At 53.3% G+C, this 16,182-nt stretch overlaps 7 protein-coding genes across 7 annotated transcripts; 3 read left to right on the top strand and 4 right to left on the bottom strand.

The window, feature by feature from the left end:
* The first annotated feature begins 356 nt into the window (after positions 1–356).
* Positions 357–2,248, top strand: BKA58DRAFT_468564 (uncharacterized protein). Its single transcript, XM_046175114.1, has 3 exons — positions 357–632; positions 717–991; positions 1,053–2,248. Exons 1-3 carry the CDS (start codon positions 399–401, stop codon positions 2,065–2,067), a joined length of 1,524 nt encoding a protein of 507 aa, XP_046026438.1. The 5' UTR covers positions 357–398; the 3' UTR covers positions 2,068–2,248.
* Positions 2,249–2,616: 368 nt separating this feature from the next.
* Positions 2,617–6,119, bottom strand: BKA58DRAFT_154460 (uncharacterized protein). Its single transcript, XM_046164844.1, has 2 exons — positions 4,047–6,119; positions 2,617–3,995 (listed from the first exon to the last, which is right to left on the bottom strand). The coding sequence occupies exons 1-2, from the start codon at positions 5,883–5,885 to the stop codon at positions 2,877–2,879; spliced, it is 2,958 nt and encodes a 985-aa protein (XP_046026439.1). The 5' UTR covers positions 5,886–6,119; the 3' UTR covers positions 2,617–2,876.
* A 352-nt stretch (positions 6,120–6,471) lies between these two features.
* Positions 6,472–7,604, bottom strand: BKA58DRAFT_456528 (uncharacterized protein). The gene has a single exon (XM_046174599.1). The coding sequence runs from the start codon at positions 7,233–7,235 to the stop codon at positions 6,546–6,548; it is 690 nt and encodes a 229-aa protein (XP_046026440.1). The 5' UTR covers positions 7,236–7,604; the 3' UTR covers positions 6,472–6,545.
* A 1,890-nt stretch (positions 7,605–9,494) lies between these two features.
* BKA58DRAFT_155440 (uncharacterized protein) lies at positions 9,495–11,623 on the bottom strand. The gene is made up of 3 exons (XM_046164857.1): positions 10,740–11,623; positions 9,752–10,690; positions 9,495–9,701 (listed from the first exon to the last, which is right to left on the bottom strand). The coding sequence occupies exons 1-3, from the start codon at positions 11,457–11,459 to the stop codon at positions 9,636–9,638; spliced, it is 1,725 nt and encodes a 574-aa protein (XP_046026441.1). The 5' UTR covers positions 11,460–11,623; the 3' UTR covers positions 9,495–9,635.
* Positions 11,624–12,303: 680 nt separating this feature from the next.
* On the bottom strand, positions 12,304–13,294 carry BKA58DRAFT_410811 (uncharacterized protein; the record flags this gene model as incomplete). The annotated part of the gene is made up of 3 exons (XM_046172251.1): positions 12,304–12,553; positions 12,603–13,149; positions 13,210–13,294. The coding sequence occupies 3 exons, from the start codon at positions 13,292–13,294 to the stop codon at positions 12,304–12,306; spliced, it is 882 nt and encodes a 293-aa protein (XP_046026442.1).
* A 344-nt stretch (positions 13,295–13,638) lies between these two features.
* Positions 13,639–14,984, top strand: BKA58DRAFT_312503 (galactose-1-phosphate uridyl transferase; the record flags this gene model as incomplete). The annotated part of the gene is made up of 4 exons (XM_046167384.1): positions 13,639–13,739; positions 13,791–13,842; positions 13,897–14,674; positions 14,725–14,984. The coding sequence occupies 4 exons, from the start codon at positions 13,639–13,641 to the stop codon at positions 14,982–14,984; spliced, it is 1,191 nt and encodes a 396-aa protein (XP_046026443.1).
* Positions 14,985–15,233: 249 nt separating this feature from the next.
* Positions 15,234–16,160, top strand: BKA58DRAFT_154528 (acyl-CoA-binding protein). Its single transcript, XM_046164846.1, has 4 exons — positions 15,234–15,476; positions 15,540–15,650; positions 15,748–15,822; positions 15,962–16,160. Exons 2-4 carry the CDS (start codon positions 15,546–15,548, stop codon positions 16,076–16,078), a joined length of 297 nt encoding a protein of 98 aa, XP_046026444.1. The 5' UTR covers positions 15,234–15,476; positions 15,540–15,545; the 3' UTR covers positions 16,079–16,160.
* The last annotated feature ends 22 nt before the right edge of the window (positions 16,161–16,182 follow it).

Consider the following 16,182-nt stretch of genomic DNA (forward strand, 5'->3'; position numbering starts at 1 on the left):
CGATCATCACATGAGGTCACCAAACCCTTGCAAAAGACATGACTCTTTGTCGTAGCATCCCTTGAGGCCGACTTCTAGCCGCCTTTTAGCGAATAGCAATCTCATTTCTACGCCATAGCCACAGAAACGTACCACTACGGGTGTTGCATACATGTCTCATCCTGTGCCGTTCTTTTCGTCAATTTGGCCGCTCGGTCTGTTTATGATCCCTTGTTTGCATCGCCCCTGCCATGATAGGCTGATGTATTGCATCTTTGAATATTGATTCTCACTCTTGGTGCCTTCGTCTTCGTCAGTCCCAAGGTCCTCTCTTCTCTTGGAACTCCCGTCGTCTTCCCTGCACGATTGCAATCTTTCTCGAATTTCACACTGCTATCTTGACGATCGTAGCACTGATTATGTTTCCCCGAAGCTCTTTACTCTTCGTCTTGTCTTTGCTTTTCAGTCTTCTTCCTTCGACATGTCTAGCGAAGGACAGCGATGGCTTCAGCAGTGACAGCCCTACGGCATCATTGAGCGCAGCAAGCGAGTCAAGCTCGACGAGCTCGGCAGCTGTGCAGACACACACTATCTCAGTCGGTCTAGCGGATCACAGGTTTAGGCCCGAGTCGACCACTGCCAGTGTTGGTGATGTAAGTAAAGACCCCATTCGTCATCTCGGACTGGCCTGGAACAGCGTGCGGACGGATAGATGGAGTATGTACTGACTTTCCAAGACAATAGAGTTTGCCTTCTATCCGCTAAATCACAGCGTGGTCCGCGCAGAATACGGCTACCCATGCATCCCATACGAAATGACAGGGCAGGGTAAAGCTGGTTTCTCCAGCGGTTTCAAGCCCGTCGACTCTGTCCTTACCTCTCCACCAACCTACAGCATCGAAATCGAAAACACTGATCCCATTTTTTTCTACTGCTCAACGCCAGGGTCTTGCATAGGCTATGGTATGGTGGGTGTCATCAACCCGAATACAACAACGAGTATCGATCAACAGTAAGTATACCGATAGGAACTGCATGTGTGACATACACTGACTTCGTACACCGGTATTCAGACATAAAATGGCGCTTGACAGCAATTATATGCTTAATCCTGGAGAGCCATTCCCCCCAGAGAGTACTTCCAATACTCCAACGACACCCAGTGCTAGCCCCATGAACAACGACACCAAAATTGATCTTTCAGCGGGCGCTATTGCAGGTATCTCCATCACAGGCGTCGTTGTTGTCGCCATTGTGGCCCTACTGTACTTCTTTTGGTGCCGCACAAAGAGCCTGAAAGATGAAGTCGGCCGAAAAGCAGAAGTAGCTGGAACTCCTCGTCTGGATCCAAATAACAGGAACCCACCAACCGTGGTGGAAAGAGGTGCCAACCATTCTACTGCCATGGCCGGTAATGGAGGAGACTTTTATCATCGATACCCGCAAAGATCTTTGTTATCATCACCCACCGTAGACGCCGCTTATCCCCAATACAACTACAACCAAGGATACAGAACGGCAGCACCATCCTACTACATGCTGCAGCCTCCTACTTCCCGTTCGCCACCACCGCTATCACCACAGCAACATCATCCACATCACTACAAATACGACGTCAACACTTCCGTCGGCCACCGTACACACACATTACCTCCCATTCCACAGCAATCCCCACTCAACATCCATTACGCACTCGCCCACCGCTCCATGGGCCGACCATACGAACTCTCACCAACAGGAGATTACACGCGCAGTCCTCCAAACGACCATTCTCACGACATCCACGATCACGACCACAATCCAAATCCTAACTCCAACGTTGCCAGCGACCCTGACATTATATCTCCAGCTCCTTCCCTCTCCCATCGCTACGCATCACCACCACCACCACCCCGCGTCCTGGAAGAGACGATACCAAGTTACTACGAAACGATGTACAGACGGGATCCCAAGCATATTAATGGCATGGGGATTGGTCCCATAGAGATGGATGGGAAGGCTTTCATGGGGAACACTACGCCTGGAAGGACAGGGGCGGCGAGGTCGGAGGAGGTTGAGGAGAAGGTTGTAGGTGGGGGAGTGGCTTAGAGGATGTAGGTGGTTGGCATTCTTATGCTGGTGGTTGTACTTCCGTCTTCTTTTTCTTCGGTCTTGTGTTTGTTCGTATTTGAATACAGCCTCTTCTTTTACACAGTGGTGCTTCGACTGAGGGTTCACTGAGGGTAGTATGGTTGGATCGTCGTTTCGACTTGCGTATCCAAGAACGACTCCCCCATTTGAGAACCTTTTCGTACCAGGTCAATAAAGCAGGAATGCTTTAGGCCGTTCCCCGGTCCACAAATACAATATTTAGCTTGCGCACACACATTGATACACATACCAATGAAGGTAGAATCTCAGAGTATATTGATTTGAATTCTTGTTTTCATTTCATCTCAGCTAAACACAGACGCTCAGCAGTAGAGGACATGGCTTCACTACTCATCTCCAAGCCGCACGGTAGAGGAGGACGGGGCTGCCCGTCTTCTCAACTCTCACTTTCCTCGTTTCTTAGATGCCCAGCGCGAGAGCCAACCAATGCCACATCAGATCCTTCCGTACGTAGATAGGTAATGTGTGTTTGCATGTAGTAGAAAGCCCATTGGAAGTATCCCGCTTTTTTGAAAATCCCCATCAAATCAATATATAGTAAAACCGACCGAACACTTCAAGTCGTTGAAAGTAAAAGATGAGAAAGAAGAAAGATTGATAGGGAAAAGTGAGAAAACAAAGGATCGTTTGACTTGTAATCATTACATGTTGTTACACTCCAAAAAGTAGAATCGAAGAACCAAGGGTCGCCCTGCGGCCCGCAGGTTGGTTCTGAAAAGGAGCAAAGGTATCGTGAATCATAGCGCTCATGTCGAAGTGGACGTTGTTGCCATACTAGGCGCGACAGATACCTCAGACGGCTTCGTCTCCTCTGTAAGTGGTGGGAGAATCGCTTCGACTGCCTTGGGTGGTGGTGAGTTGGTATTTGGCAGGCTAGCCGTCGATAACGTGGGTGAGCTGGTTGATTGCGATTGGGCCAGTGGAGGTGTAGCATTCGAACCAGTCGACTGCGTTTGCGCTAGCTTGGTTTTTCGGTTGCGGTTTGTGTAATCACTCAAACTGAGCTTCTTGCGTGCTGGCGCAGGCTTGACGGCGTTGTTAACAGCAGGTGAGAAAGGCGACGCAATTATTGAGATACCTGGTGATTGCGCGACTGCGCTCTCGTTGAGAACAGACGAAGTCGATCCAGGTGTAACGGCACGGTTGTTACTAGTGGTGCCAAAATCAAGCTTCGAGGGCATTTCGACGTGTAGGTCTGCAGCCTTCGGTGTGAGACCGGTGGTAGACTTGGGCGATGGTTCAGCTGGCGTGGAAGCTGACCACGGAGGATCGGGTGGTTGTATCGATGGTTGTGGAGCTTCCTTGGGAGGCTCTGGTGCAGTCATCTCAGATGCTCCCTCTTGTTTTGGGTCGGAGGTCTTGGGGCTTGTGTCCTCGGGTTCGGTCATCTCCACGTCAACTGTAGGCTGCGGTGTAGGCTCCTTTGCAGGTGTGAGCTCTTTGTGTCTTGTATCGGGTACGGGGTCGGTGGAAATGTCCATCGCTGTGGGCTCCTCGAGCGGTGGAGATGGGGGCAGCGGTGACGGCTTGTTCGACGATACGTCCTTCAAAGCTGGTGATTTGGCCTCCACCTTAACTGACGTGGACCGCATTCGCTCGCGCTGCAACTTGTCTTCTTGCGCTTGCTGCAAAAGCTTGCGCTTGAATGAAAGTGGTGGTTTCATTTGGCGAGGCTTGATGCAGACCTGAGATTTTGCGTTGTTGTCTTCGATCGTTTGCGTCGACGCATCGATATAGACAGGCTTTGGACGAGGTGGAGGACGGCCGTTCGTCTTCGTAGAGCTGCCTGACGTTTTACGTGCTACACCGTGACTGTGTTCGCGGTGCCGTGCCGACGGCGAAGGTTCGGGGTGTCCGAGTCGTCTCTGTGTATCTGCATTAGCAGGAAGAAGCGAGTACGTGGATAAGCGTCTTACCGAGGAAGAGATGCTCGGCGTGTTCAGGTTCGATCCAGCACTAGTCCGTTTCCTTTTGCCTTTGTGCTCGTCATGATCAAGCTTCTGGAACAAGAGTTCTTGGTGCTGGATCTTTCTCTTTTCGCGCTCGGAAAGTTTGTCGCCTTCCAGTGAGAAGTGGGTTGCTGGGGTAATGTCGCGGCTACTGGATTTGTGTGATCCAGATGTAGAGCGAGCGTCCATTTGGTCTTCGTCGACAGCCTCGCGGTTGACTGTTTCGCTACCAGCACGGCTGTTAGTAGCGTGGCCTGTACTCATTGGAGAGATCTGTGACTTTTTGACCTTCTTGCCCTTGGTCTTCAGTGTAGCTGGCTCTGTAATTGTATTGCGACGAGCGCGTTCCAAGAGGCACTCGTTGCCGCTGGATGTATCACAAGCGCAGCCTCCAAAGTTTGCCAAGACACAAGAAACCCAGGGTTGTATTCTCCTAAACCCTTCTTTGGCACCGTTGGTTACGACTCTGGCAAGCTGCTTCTGTACCTCGGAATCGATATCCCAGCCGACTGTGAGTTCCTCGCCGGGGCTGATCTCGCGCGTCGCTAAAAAGGAGAAGTGATAGTCGTTGCTGGAGTCAATCAAGATCTTCATAGACATGTTGGGATTGCAACTTCTCCGGGCGTATCGGAGGATGTTGCCTTCTCGCCGTGTGTCGATGTATATTGGCAGATGGGGTGGGAAGAAGACGAAGGGTTCGGGGTGTCGCAGCAAGTCCCATCTGTTGGATGCATCGGAGTAGTAATCTGCCTTTCGACCGATGAGACCTTTGAGCTCTCCAACATAGCCACCATCTGGTACCGGAGTTTCGGCGGTAATGAAGTGCCATTGTGGGTGCAGACCATGCGCTAGTACACCCGAGTCGACATCTGTCTGTTTCATAATCTCTGGCGCAGTTGACGTTTCGAGTTCCTGGATGGTCATATCAATGCGTGAGAAGATGTCCTGTGGTTTCTTGCCTCCGCTTGCTTCGGCCAGTGCTTCCGGGTCTTGTAGCCACATAGCTATGTCGTTTGCGACGTCGATGCGGGTGTAAGAGTTGGACTCGGCGGAGGGTGGTTCTGGTTGGCGATAGAGATGTATGAACTCGGTTGAGTAGTCCTCGATAGAAGCCTCTGGGTTAGTAGGTGACTTCATGGGACTGTGGCCGTTGAGCATAACTGAAGCGCCTCGTTTCCGTGATGTTGGCACGAGAGCCGGCGCTTGACTAACGACGCCTACGGAACCCGATGGACGATGGTTTGTCTTTGGACGCTTATTTGGCGGTGGCTGATCTCGCGGGCTGCCACTTTTCCGGTCGGGGGTATAGTGTAGGTCCCCGTTGGTTTGCACTGGCCACCCATTGGGTTGTCCAGGGCCATGGGCGTCCTTGGTTCGCTTCTTGGGATTCTTGGCGGAGGCTTTCGGTCTGCCCTTGCGCTCGCCGATACTGTGTACTTCCCTTCGGAGGCGTTGTTTCTCGGAAGCGCTTTTTGCGTCGATAGCTCTGGGAAGGCAGTCTGCGCACTCGTGTACGTCGGGAACGTGTTGGGCAGACTCGTAGTAACACACGATGTGCTGCCACGTATCGCATTTCTCGCACAAGACTGTGTTGCCATCGTCATCTGAGTATCCGCAGATGCATTTTATCGTGGATGACTCTTCCTCCTCTACGGTGGGTTCGAGTGGAGGCGAGGCGGTCGCGAAGGTGGGTGGTGGAGGGCCAGCGTAGAGGGCGAGAGGAGCCGGCTGATGATCAGCATACGCCTGAACCGACGAGACGTCTGTCATAATCTGGCAATGACGCTCGCTTGTGTGTGGTGTCATGTAGTGGGTGCTCAGGCTCTGTGTTCGTAGGATCGCATGACGCCCAACGCGCGACGAGAGAGAGCAGGGCTACCGACGGCGACTCGAGACTGATCAAGTGACCGCCGTCAACGGAGTGCCGGGCTTTGTGACGATTCGTCGAGCTACACAGAGGTTGTGGCTAAGGGGAAGAGGCTTGCGTGTCGGATCGCAGCGTGTGCGGATAGGGAGCAGGAGGGCGATGAGGGCTCAGGAACGTCACTGTGGGCGTGGAATCGGAAGCCTATCATGAAGAGATGGTATTGAGACTGTGTGTATTCGAGTCGGGGCGATGCGCCGGCAGGTGAGGCAGGGTGGTGAGGGTGGAGGGCTCGAGGCGGCTTCGGAGGGAGGAGTTGGCTGAGGCGTGCTGTCACAAAGGAAGCGGCGCGCGCACAACGAGAGGCGAGGGCGTCGACAGTCGGAGCGACTGTGCGGTTAGTACTCCAGATGGCGACGACAGGGCAACGACGGCATCAGGCGGTTTGGGAGTCAGAACGGCAGTGGAGAATCGAGCGTGCGAATGTCCTGAGAATGAATGGCCCCAACTCTCGCGAGCGAGAAGGGCTTAGCTTGCGAGGCCCGTGCACCACCAAGGACATGGCCAGGAGTGAACGCTAGATGTAATTAGTGAACGAGGGGTTACAGCAAGTGCGAGATCAAATTCGTGGCGCGAGGTGCCATGTCGACGCCCGAGCAGAGGCGCCGCCTAGATGGATATCCCGTGGCTGGGACATGCGAGATGGCCCATGAGGCAGCATCAAGAGGATAATGGAAATGCAAAAACATGTCACAGCCTGGGGGTTTGGGCAATGGATGTGACGAGAAGAAGCGGCGGAATCCTGGAGGCTGGCTAAGGCGACGGGCGAATGAGAGCGCGGCCGGCACGAAGCCTGCAGGCGCGCCATGCCCGATGCGGATGGCGCTGGTCAGATTGCGTCGCGCGCAGATCAAGTTCGGAGGGCCGAGCGCCGTGCCAGGTCCCAAGGCTGCCAGGAAATGTAGGCCCAACGTCGTTCTGTGCCTCATTCCACGTCTCTTGCGTCGCATCAACATGGCGTGCTGTGTCTGGTTGTGCGGTGCTGGCACGGAAGGCGCGAGCGCGAGCGGCTGGTCGGGGCAGGCGCACGCATGCGCCGAAGCGAATAAACAACGATAAGGGCCCCGCCTGGAACGCGATGAAACATGCTGCATTGCTTCGCCACCCCAAACGTCATCAACGGCTGGGGTCCACCGTCGCCGCCTGCTATCTATATGTCGTCGACACGGAGCCTGTCTGTCGCGCTCAAACGATAACCAACTTCGTCCGCCCTGTGTCCTCCGGCTCCGCATCGCATCATGACCGTGGTCCTGCGTCTGCACCAGTTGCGTCACCCGTTCCGGTTCCTCCCAACTAGTACCAAAGAAGTTGTCGACTGCATGTGTCAACAAACATCAACGCGCCACTAACAACACTGTTGCAGCAATAGATTCTGACAACAAAGTATAACGTCGCAGAAAATTCCATCCATATCCAGACCAATTCGCGCCGGCGTCGCTTCCCAACCACCCTCTCCCGTCGTTTCATTCGTTTTTATGATTACAAATCATGGCGCATCCACGTTGGTCTCCATACCAAGGACTTTAGAAGCGACAAGGGAAGAAGAATTGTCTTGAAGAAGGATTACAAGCAAGGGCGTCCGTAGGAGCTGTGCTGGTATCACCACAGGCATGGGACACGATACTAGGACCACTTGAGACGGACACACAAGGCACATGACAACGTAATCAACAAGTCGAATTGCGGCATTCATCACTGCAGGAGGATGCCGACTATCGAGGGACGAGGGCCTTGTTACTTGCCTACCGAAAACACATACTGCTGCTCTGGTACAGATTATGGACGGCTCATAGCCCTGCACGGCAGTTCAATGTTACGTCTTTAGGGCACGACAACTCGTCTCGCATTTCGAAATTCCTCTAAACAGATTCTAGGCAGAAGTATACATTATCATGAGATATTGTTTACTTGATAAGGTTTAGTACTGTGTGTGCAACAAATGCGACACAAGTTTTGTTATCTATTGGTAACATGAAGGAATCAGTGCTTGTCAAATCGTTGCGGAAGGCACGAGGCTTCATGAATCTGAGCAAAGATACTGGGGGCTGTGGTTGCTTGGGAATCAGCCAAGGCGGCAAAGTTAATGTTCTAGTGGTGATAATAAGGCAGAACTGGGATGAAGGGGCCCAGCGAAGAAGTCTAGTGTGTAATGTTCCTAAACCAGGGCAAAACGCTACAAATAGGAAGATGGATCACACCGGCACATCCTGATGACATAGCCCCGAATATTAGCGTCCTTCTTCTAGTGATCGCGCATGCGTAAAGCTCGCCTGTGGATCGCCTTTACTATCAGTCACTTCGTTCCCCTGGGTTCATCAAGTCAGCAAAATGCACCGGCGATCTTCGTCTATGGAGTATACCCACTGTATTACGGTTTCCAACCCTCCCGTCTTCTGTTACTGGCACCTTATTCTTCATGACGCCCGCTTGCTCTTCTTCTTTCCCGGGATCTTGAACGTATACTGCAATAGGATAAGAGTGTGACGATGGTTCTCGCGCCCACTCCGCTATCTTAAGAAGGAGTGTTCGGTAGAGCCATTTTGATCGACATTGGTGTGATGAATTTGCCTGGTCCTCCATGTTGCTGGGCAAAGGTGGGGATGGAGTCGTTCTCAAGGATGAAGACGATGTAGTTGCAGATATCCCTACGGCCGCATGCGAATACTGACAAGCGAATACCGAAGGAAGGAGGAAGCCAAGCATCTGATTTGACTCTCTTCCCCGAGCACAAGTGAACGGATTAACGCAACGGAAAGTTTTGGTGAATGGTGAGTGGTTGAAGGTTGATAGAATTGGAGCGTGAAGAGATCCAGCGTACCTAGGTACCTTCTAGACATCCAAGACCAGATTTCTGCGAGACACATTCCTATATACCCAAACACCTTCACCCCAAAGTATAGTGGCGGCGCAGCAGCAGCAGGCAGATCCCACCGCGTAACGTCATACATGGCGTTTCCCCCTTCCTAATCTGACATTCTACAGCCAGGGTCCTGCGCCGCATCCTAATTTAGACACACCTGGGGTGATCGTGTCTTTTGGCCCTCTCCCGTATAGAGCCGCACCAGTCGGAGAATTGTCAAGTATGAGCGCTGATAAGCTTATGTGGTTCTGCTTGTAAGCGGTAACAAGCGCAACGCGTGACATCTGCGAAGCATAGCGCTGGGTGTCCAGGGACAGCTGTGACAATGCCGCGATGCTGCATGTGGAGAAAAAACAAGAAGTAGCAATATCGGCAGATGACTGACTGATCTGGGTACCCGATGCAATGGTTAGTGGACATGGCGAAAAACAAAGGAGAAACAAGGCTTGCGAAGCAGGTATCACGAGGTACATTGTGCGAGCAAGAGACATGGTAACAATGTACGTTGGTTTCTTTCTTCGATTCTACTTCAAACCACAATTGTTCTACAGGCAGACCTGTGCTTCGGCAGCCTCCTAATGTATACAATACAGTGAAAGCCGCTCAAAGTGCCTCCTGATGCTGTCTCTTCATGCTTCATCGTGGCTTTGTCGTCAAAGTATACTTGCCAGACCAATACAGCCCCAAGGCGCAATATCAACACTTATATCCAGATCTCAAGGCTGGACCCGCTCTCCTTTCCGAAATTACCTAGGCTTTTAGAAAAGGCATCCTATAGCTGCTCCTCTTTTACCCTAGTGACTTCCTCCCAGAGCTGTTTTGCGTTTTCGGCTTTCAGCTGTAGACAGTCAGTTGCATTCTATCTTTCAGACCAAACAATGTACATACCTTGAGTAGGTGCATCTCCAACTCACCCTCCAGGTTAGGCGAATTGAAGAGCAACCGGGTATCCTTCGGCTTCTCACCCTGTGCATCGCCTCCAAATACCAAGCTCTTTGTGACCGCAGCATTCAGCAGCAGCCGGTGGGTACCTTCAGCACGGAGGACAAAGCGAGCCTTCTTGGGCTCGTCGACCGTGATGTTGAATTTGATCGTTCCCACGCCACGCTCTTTCCACCCTCTATTTGATCCTTCGCCAGACATATTGTAGAGCTTTGCGCGGCCGGCCCAGATGGTCTCTTCGCCTTCTTCGCCAGTCTCATGTGCTTCAGGAAGGTTAACAGGATGACTTGAGGTGGCGGTGATTGGCTTACGTTGTTGTGAGAGGAGCGGCTGACTTGATTGTCGCTCTTCCTTGTCTGTGCTCTTCTCTGGGTCGTCGTCGTCGCCCTCTTCATCATCGGAAGGTTCCCCGATTGCGGCTGCACCAAAGGGCTTCTCTTTCTCCTTAAGACCCTTGATCTCAAGGTTGCCACCAGGAGCAGCAAAAGACCCTATAGGCTTTGCTCCGCCGAAGCCTCCAAAGCCCCCACCTAGCGATCCGCCAAAAGAGCTGCCTCCAAAACCGGATGTACCAGAGCTTCCTAGCGCTCCAAAGCCACCACTTGATGGCGTTGAGGAGGCTGCGCTTCCTGCGAAAGAGGACAGTTTGGCCGCGCTCGCCCCACCGAAAGGCGAGCTGGAACTTGGCTTAGAACCAGCAAGGCCCCCAAATGGAGACGCAGCTGAGGTTGCAAAGCCGCCGAAGCCAGATGACTTGAACTTTTCGTCCGACGTTTGAGGTAATGATTCGGCCTTATCGGAAGTCTTGGGCGGTTGAGGTTTCGCTGCCATGGCGGCAAAAGGCGACGCAGCGGAAGTATTGGCAAACCCGCTGCCTGGCGGTATCTGGCTTGAGCGTTAGTCAATGATATTCACGCAAAGCTAGTTAACTTACCTTGGTCTTCGAACCTGTTGCGTCCATTGTTGGATGAGCTTCTTCCTTGTCCCGTAACCGCTTGGTATCTCGCTCCTCGCCTGCCGACTTTTCTACAGGTTTTCCATTTGCTGAGGCGTCTTCCGACGCTTCTGCGCTAGCCTCTGTATCCTTCTCGACTTGATCGCGCGTGCGCTTGTTCTTGGGGCTTGTTTCGGCTACTGGAGCCTTGTCGGCCGTAGCGGTTGTGGATGTGTTCTTGTTGGGCGATGTCATTTGCTCGTCCCCGTCGTTCTCTCGGATACTTGAGATAGTACTGGGAGAAGGCTTCCCGGGCACAGTAGCCTCCAAGTCGGCTGTGATGTCCCTCGACCTCTTGCGCGCATGTCGCTCAACCTTCTTTTCTGGGTGCTTGTCCGCTTCGGCTTCCTCCTCAAAGTCTTCCCGGCTGCGCTTGCGTCGTAAACGTCCGCGCTCGCTGTCTGAGCCAGAAGCACTGTGTTCGCCTGCTTTGGTGCTGCCGTTGGGTGCGTCGTTCATGGGCCGATCGGAGCTCGGGACGGGATCCGATGTGGCCTGCGCATCGATCTGTGTGTCCTTGAGCTTTTCCCTTACATTCTTTCCTTCGCTATCGCTGCTCTTATCGCTCCGTGCCGGGGACGTGGGCGCAGCTTTGGTGGGGTCTTCGGAGGCGGCAGCAGCTGCACTTGTCGCCTGCGGTTTCTCTGGCGCGTCTGTCATCGTGCAGGACGGGTTGTGTTCCAGGTGTGGGAAAGGTCGGGAGTGCGCTTTGTGGCCGGTGTAGAGAAGAGTAGTAGAAAGAGCCGCAGACGTTGGTGCGTGAGAAGGCGTTTCTTGGACGGTCGCTGAAGTACCTGTGTGGTCTTGGGTTGTGAATTGAGATAGTGTAAGCTTGAATAAGGACAATAGTAACTATGCTCCGTGGTGAAGACCAAGTTGCGGTCGACGACAGGGACAATCGCAGAGGTAGTGCTCCAGCGAGGCTAGTGGCGACCTTGTGGGCGGACAATGCAGCGTGATGGCTCGTTGTGCGTGAGGTGGGCAGACGATGTCGGAGAACGGGTGCAGATATGAGCTGCAGGCTTGGATTGTCGAGCGGAAGGAAGCAGAGCAGATGGGCCTTGTGGTTAGTGGAGTCGGTCAATGCGCTCTAGTACCAAATTTCCACTACAATGCGCCGAATGCAACAGTGTCTAATTACACCGTCGAGTCCCGAACGCGACTGTAACGAGAGGAATGCAGACAAGGCGCGCCGTGTGTGTTGAGCGGTTAGGGTGCCGAGTGTTGGCGCTTCAGTCGGCGGTCGTGGTCGAGTGTGTTGTCGCTGCAAAGACCAATGACGAAGTGGGGAAGACAGACGGCTAATCATGAACACGGATAGCAGCAACTCGCGCGTCTACCGCTATTTAGGACATGTACATCAAGTCTACTGTAGCCGTGTATGTCGAGACGCGTCTGACAAGTGCTACTGATTGTATTGGAGTGAATTTGCAAGAGATATGAATAGCCATTTCCACAGCTTGTCCGTAACGCCCAATACTTTTGCATGCACAACAATGCTGCACTAGCTGATGAAGCACAGGCAGCCCAGAGCAACGTAAAATACAAACAGAGGGTATACTGCGATGCCGACGCGGTTCCTTACGACTCCGGAGCCGCCCATGATACTCACACCCGCTGCTAGCGACCAGGCGATGAGAACAATGTAGACGGGTATGCGCACGATCATGGGTATGCCAACAGCGCTGAGAATGGAGGCAATGACGAGCGGGAAGAGCGTGTAGCCGATAATAGAGATGGACTGGAAAAAGGCACTGGACACGATTAGCATGTAAAAGGTGTAGGTGTGCAGAGTGGACGTACATGTTGCCTCCCAGCAGCTTGATCTGCAGCGTCACAACTGCCTCGCCTATCCAGACCATGGCAAAGACGCCGGAGAAGACCAGGTCCTTCTGGTCGCCCTTGGCTCCCCACGAGAGGAACAAGCTCAGCAGCAGACAGAATATGAGTGGGCCCCATAGGTCCCAGTCTCGCAGGCCCTCGCTCATGCCGCCCTGCAGAATGACATCTGCATCCGGCCATCGCCCTGCAATGTTCCTGAGCCCACCGCCAAAGCCGTCTGCCTCGCCGCGCTCTGCTGCGCCAATGCCTCCCCCGCGCTGCATGATGCCGCCCAGCAGGTACTTGGGGTACAGCACCTGCTTCATCTTCTCCCAGATGGCGAAGATGTCGCGGGACAGCGTGTCCCATACCGTCTCGTCGATGGTGTTTGTGGGCGCACGGCGGTCTTCGCCGGGGATGCTCGACGTCAAGTACGACTGTGTCTGCGCAGGGTCGCGTTGGATGTTGCCCGTCAGCGGCGCGCGGTCCGACGTGCCCTGGAGAGGATCGTCGAGGTCATCGAGGGTAGCTGGTGATGGTTAGCCTCGTCCACCGTCTCGTTTCGCAGGCAGGTGTGGATGCGACGCACCATCGTCCGGGTCTATCAGGTCACGCTCCACGGCGTCGTTATCGTAGGGGTTGCTAGTTGCGGCACTTGGCATCATTGCCGCCATGGTGGAAAACTGAAAACCCTGCGTTCACGGGTCGCGGGCTAATGCTCCAATCGGCAGCTATCGTGGGTTGTTGGAGAGGCTCTGCTGTCCTCAAGCCTACGCGCAAGCTCTCGGGACCTCCAGCCTGAGGGTGCGCTACTCGACTCGGCTAGCATCCCGCCAACGGGGAAAGCTTGAGCGGCTTAGCGTGCAGCCCTTCACTGGCTGGGCGTCACTCCCACCGTCTAGCTCGCGGCCATGCATACTGCCCCTGCGGCCGTTTCGCCGTATTTCGCACGCGGTATATATACACCTAACCACCATCGTCCGCCCTAAACACACTCCACACACACATTCCTGCCATCATGACGGACCCTGTTTTGAACGACATCTCCCACAGGCGCTTCAACCTCCTTCGAGGAAGCTGGATACTAGTCTCCCCCCACCGCACCAAGCGACCATGGCAGTAAGCATACCAATGATACTGCTCGCGGGACCATGTACTGAAAATTCATAGAGGCATGCAAGAGTCGCCGTCCAAGACAACGCTCCCAGACTATGACCCAAAGGTATCCCTTCGCCCGGACCATGTCTGATATTATCGCGAAATTAATCATTCACAGTGTTATCTGTGTCCTTCAAACACGCGGGCAAATGGCGAACACAACCCCAAGTTCGACAACACTTTCGTCTTTGTCAACGACTACAGTGCCGTCATGGAAGAGCAGCAAGAGTACAACCCTGACAACAAAGATGGATCTCTCGCTTCTAGATTACTCCGTGCCGAGGCCGTCACTGGAAAGTGCTATGTTATTTGCTTCTCTCCGTCTCACAACCTCACTCTTGCCGACATGTCGCCGGCGGAGATCGTTCCCATAATAGAGACCTGGACGAACATTTACGTTGCGCATCTGGACCCAAAGTCGCCCCTGGCTAAGCTTGCTTCTGCCACTACTATACCACCACTATCACAAGGCGCTCTCGCAGTTCCAAATGCTCAGTATCGGTATATGCAGATCTTCGAGAACAAAGGCTCGGCCATGGGCTGCTCGAATCCCCACCCACACGGCCAGGTCTGGACGACCACATCCCTACCGGAAGAGCCCGCCTTGGAACTGGTGCAGTTGAGCAAATATCGCAAAGAGAACGGAGGCGCTCATATGCTCGTCGATTATGCAGAGCTGGAGTCGAAACAGAAGACCCGCACTGTGTATGAGAACGCGAGTTTCTGGGCTGGCGTACCTTACTGGGCAGTATGGCCGTTCGAGATCATGATTGTTCCTAAGCAACACAAGCGCTCGCTGGTGGACTTCTCCAAGGAGGAGCGAGCGGAGTTGGCTGAGTGCATAGCGGAAATTACGAGGCGCTACGACAACCTGTTCGAGACCCAGTTCCCGTACAGTAAGTCTAAAACAGGCACAATAGAAAAGACATGGCTAACGAGGTTGAAGGCATGGGTCTTCATCAGGCTCCCCTTACTGGCACAGCCGACGAGACTGAGTCCAGTCATTTCCACATCCACTTCTATCCCCCACTACTGCGAAGCGCCACCGTTCGCAAGTTCCAGGTTGGCTACGAGATGATGGCCGAGCCTCAGCGCGACATCACCCCAGAGCAGGCTGCAGAGCGTCTTAGGGCGTGCGACGGTGAGCTTTACCGTAAGAACCTCGCATCTTCGCCAGACACCAACGGCGTAAACGGTGACCACTAAAACCCCGACGCGTATTATTAGTTGTTCAATCTTGCTTTTACATGCACATAGGCCAGTCGACACACTGTGAGCCTGGTTGGTCACATGCTAAGTGCACAAGCTATTGGAGATGGGAGATGGGAGATGGGAGAGTAGATACCCAAGAAGGCGATACACGATACACGATAAACGTAGAGAGTTGCATAAAGCGGAGAGCTCCAGCGGCGTTGGCAGGCATAACGGTGCATTACATTGTCTTTTCTCGAGTACACGTTCAATCTCAACTGTATCACATACTGTGCGCATGGCCTCGTGAGCAACCGTACCATGTGCTGTGTCCCGCTAAAAACGTCATGCCGCGGATGCTGCCCTGCCCCACCATCATCGTGCGAACCTGATCTCGACCCCGCGCTACTACCACCCGGCAGCAAGACCCTCAAGCTCTCCTCCAACTAGCTCACCGACAAACAATCACCATCACCTACATCCACCTCTCTAGGAATATTTACTACCGTAAGAATACCCCACGGCCGGAATACAGGAGTAATAGACAAGAAGCTAACGGCAGGACTCTAGACCAATATGCCAGGAGCCAAGTACACCGAGACCTACAAAAAGGTCAGCGCCATGGGCGAGAAGCTCAAGGCGGCTGGAAAGCAGGGTCCCAGCAACGATGAGCAGCTACACGTATGTGTTTCCTTCTTTCCCCACCCTTCCCCTCTACTATATCACCCGGCATATACTACACGAAGTCCAGATGCTGACAGTTGGTCGTGAATTCTAGCTGTACGCGTACGCCAAGGTAGCAGAGGGCAAGGACATTAACGACGCCAAGAAGCCTGGCATGTTCGATCTTGCTGTACGTTTTCGCATACCTTTTCTATCCCTTCGTACCCCGCTTCACGATATACAGCCTGCATACCGTCCATCCATGACACCCATATATTCCAGACGAATCTCAACAAACGTACAAGGACATAGACTGATATGATGATTAGGGCAAGGCCAAGTACAACAAGTGGAAGGAGGTTGTTGACGCCGGTACCACCCAGAAGCAGGCCGAGGACAAGTACGTCGAGTTGGGTGAGCAGTTATTGGCCAAGCACGACAACTAGGTGTGGGTAGATCATTAAGGCAGGACTCGCGTGCAATCATAGTATTGCTACGGCTGTATCATCGCCTATACATCGTTATAAAGACACACGACAAGAAGCGCCTC

Source organism: Alternaria rosae, assembly GCF_020736505.1.
Source record: "Alternaria rosae strain MPI-PUGE-AT-0040 chromosome Unknown BKA58scaffold_4, whole genome shotgun sequence".
Lineage (NCBI taxonomy): Eukaryota > Fungi > Ascomycota > Dothideomycetes > Pleosporales > Pleosporaceae > Alternaria > Alternaria rosae.

What these genes read in the sequence shown, in the direction of transcription:
- BKA58DRAFT_468564 (XM_046175114.1), top strand. Translation starts at nt 399, where the DNA reads ATGTTTCCCCGAAGCTCTTTACTCTTCGTCTTGTCTTTGCTTTTCAGT. An exon ending in CCACTGCCAGTGTTGGTGAT is followed by an intron (nt 633 to 716) that starts GTAAGTAAAGAC and finishes TGACTTTCCAAG; the next exon opens with ACAATAGAGTTTGCCTTCTA. An exon ending in ACAACGAGTATCGATCAACA is followed by an intron (nt 992 to 1,052) that starts GTAAGTATACCG and finishes ACCGGTATTCAG; the next exon opens with ACATAAAATGGCGCTTGACA.
- BKA58DRAFT_154460 (XM_046164844.1), bottom strand. Translation starts at nt 5,885, where the DNA reads ATGACACCACACACAAGCGAGCGTCATTGCCAGATTATGACAGACGTC. An exon ending in CGCCGAGCATCTCTTCCTCG is followed by an intron (nt 3,996 to 4,046) that starts GTAAGACGCTTA and finishes GCAGATACACAG; the next exon opens with AGACGACTCGGACACCCCGA.
- BKA58DRAFT_456528 (XM_046174599.1), bottom strand. Translation starts at nt 7,235, where the DNA reads ATGCGGAGCCGGAGGACACAGGGCGGACGAAGTTGGTTATCGTTTGAG.
- BKA58DRAFT_155440 (XM_046164857.1), bottom strand. Translation starts at nt 11,459, where the DNA reads ATGACAGACGCGCCAGAGAAACCGCAGGCGACAAGTGCAGCTGCTGCC. An exon ending in CAACAGGTTCGAAGACCAAG is followed by an intron (nt 10,691 to 10,739) that starts GTAAGTTAACTA and finishes CGCTCAAGCCAG; the next exon opens with ATACCGCCAGGCAGCGGGTT. An exon ending in TGGAGATGCACCTACTCAAG is followed by an intron (nt 9,702 to 9,751) that starts GTATGTACATTG and finishes GACTGTCTACAG; the next exon opens with CTGAAAGCCGAAAACGCAAA.
- BKA58DRAFT_154528 (XM_046164846.1), top strand. Translation starts at nt 15,546, where the DNA reads ATGCCAGGAGCCAAGTACACCGAGACCTACAAAAAGGTCAGCGCCATG. An exon ending in GCAACGATGAGCAGCTACAC is followed by an intron (nt 15,651 to 15,747) that starts GTATGTGTTTCC and finishes CGTGAATTCTAG; the next exon opens with CTGTACGCGTACGCCAAGGT. An exon ending in CTGGCATGTTCGATCTTGCT is followed by an intron (nt 15,823 to 15,961) that starts GTACGTTTTCGC and finishes TATGATGATTAG; the next exon opens with GGCAAGGCCAAGTACAACAA.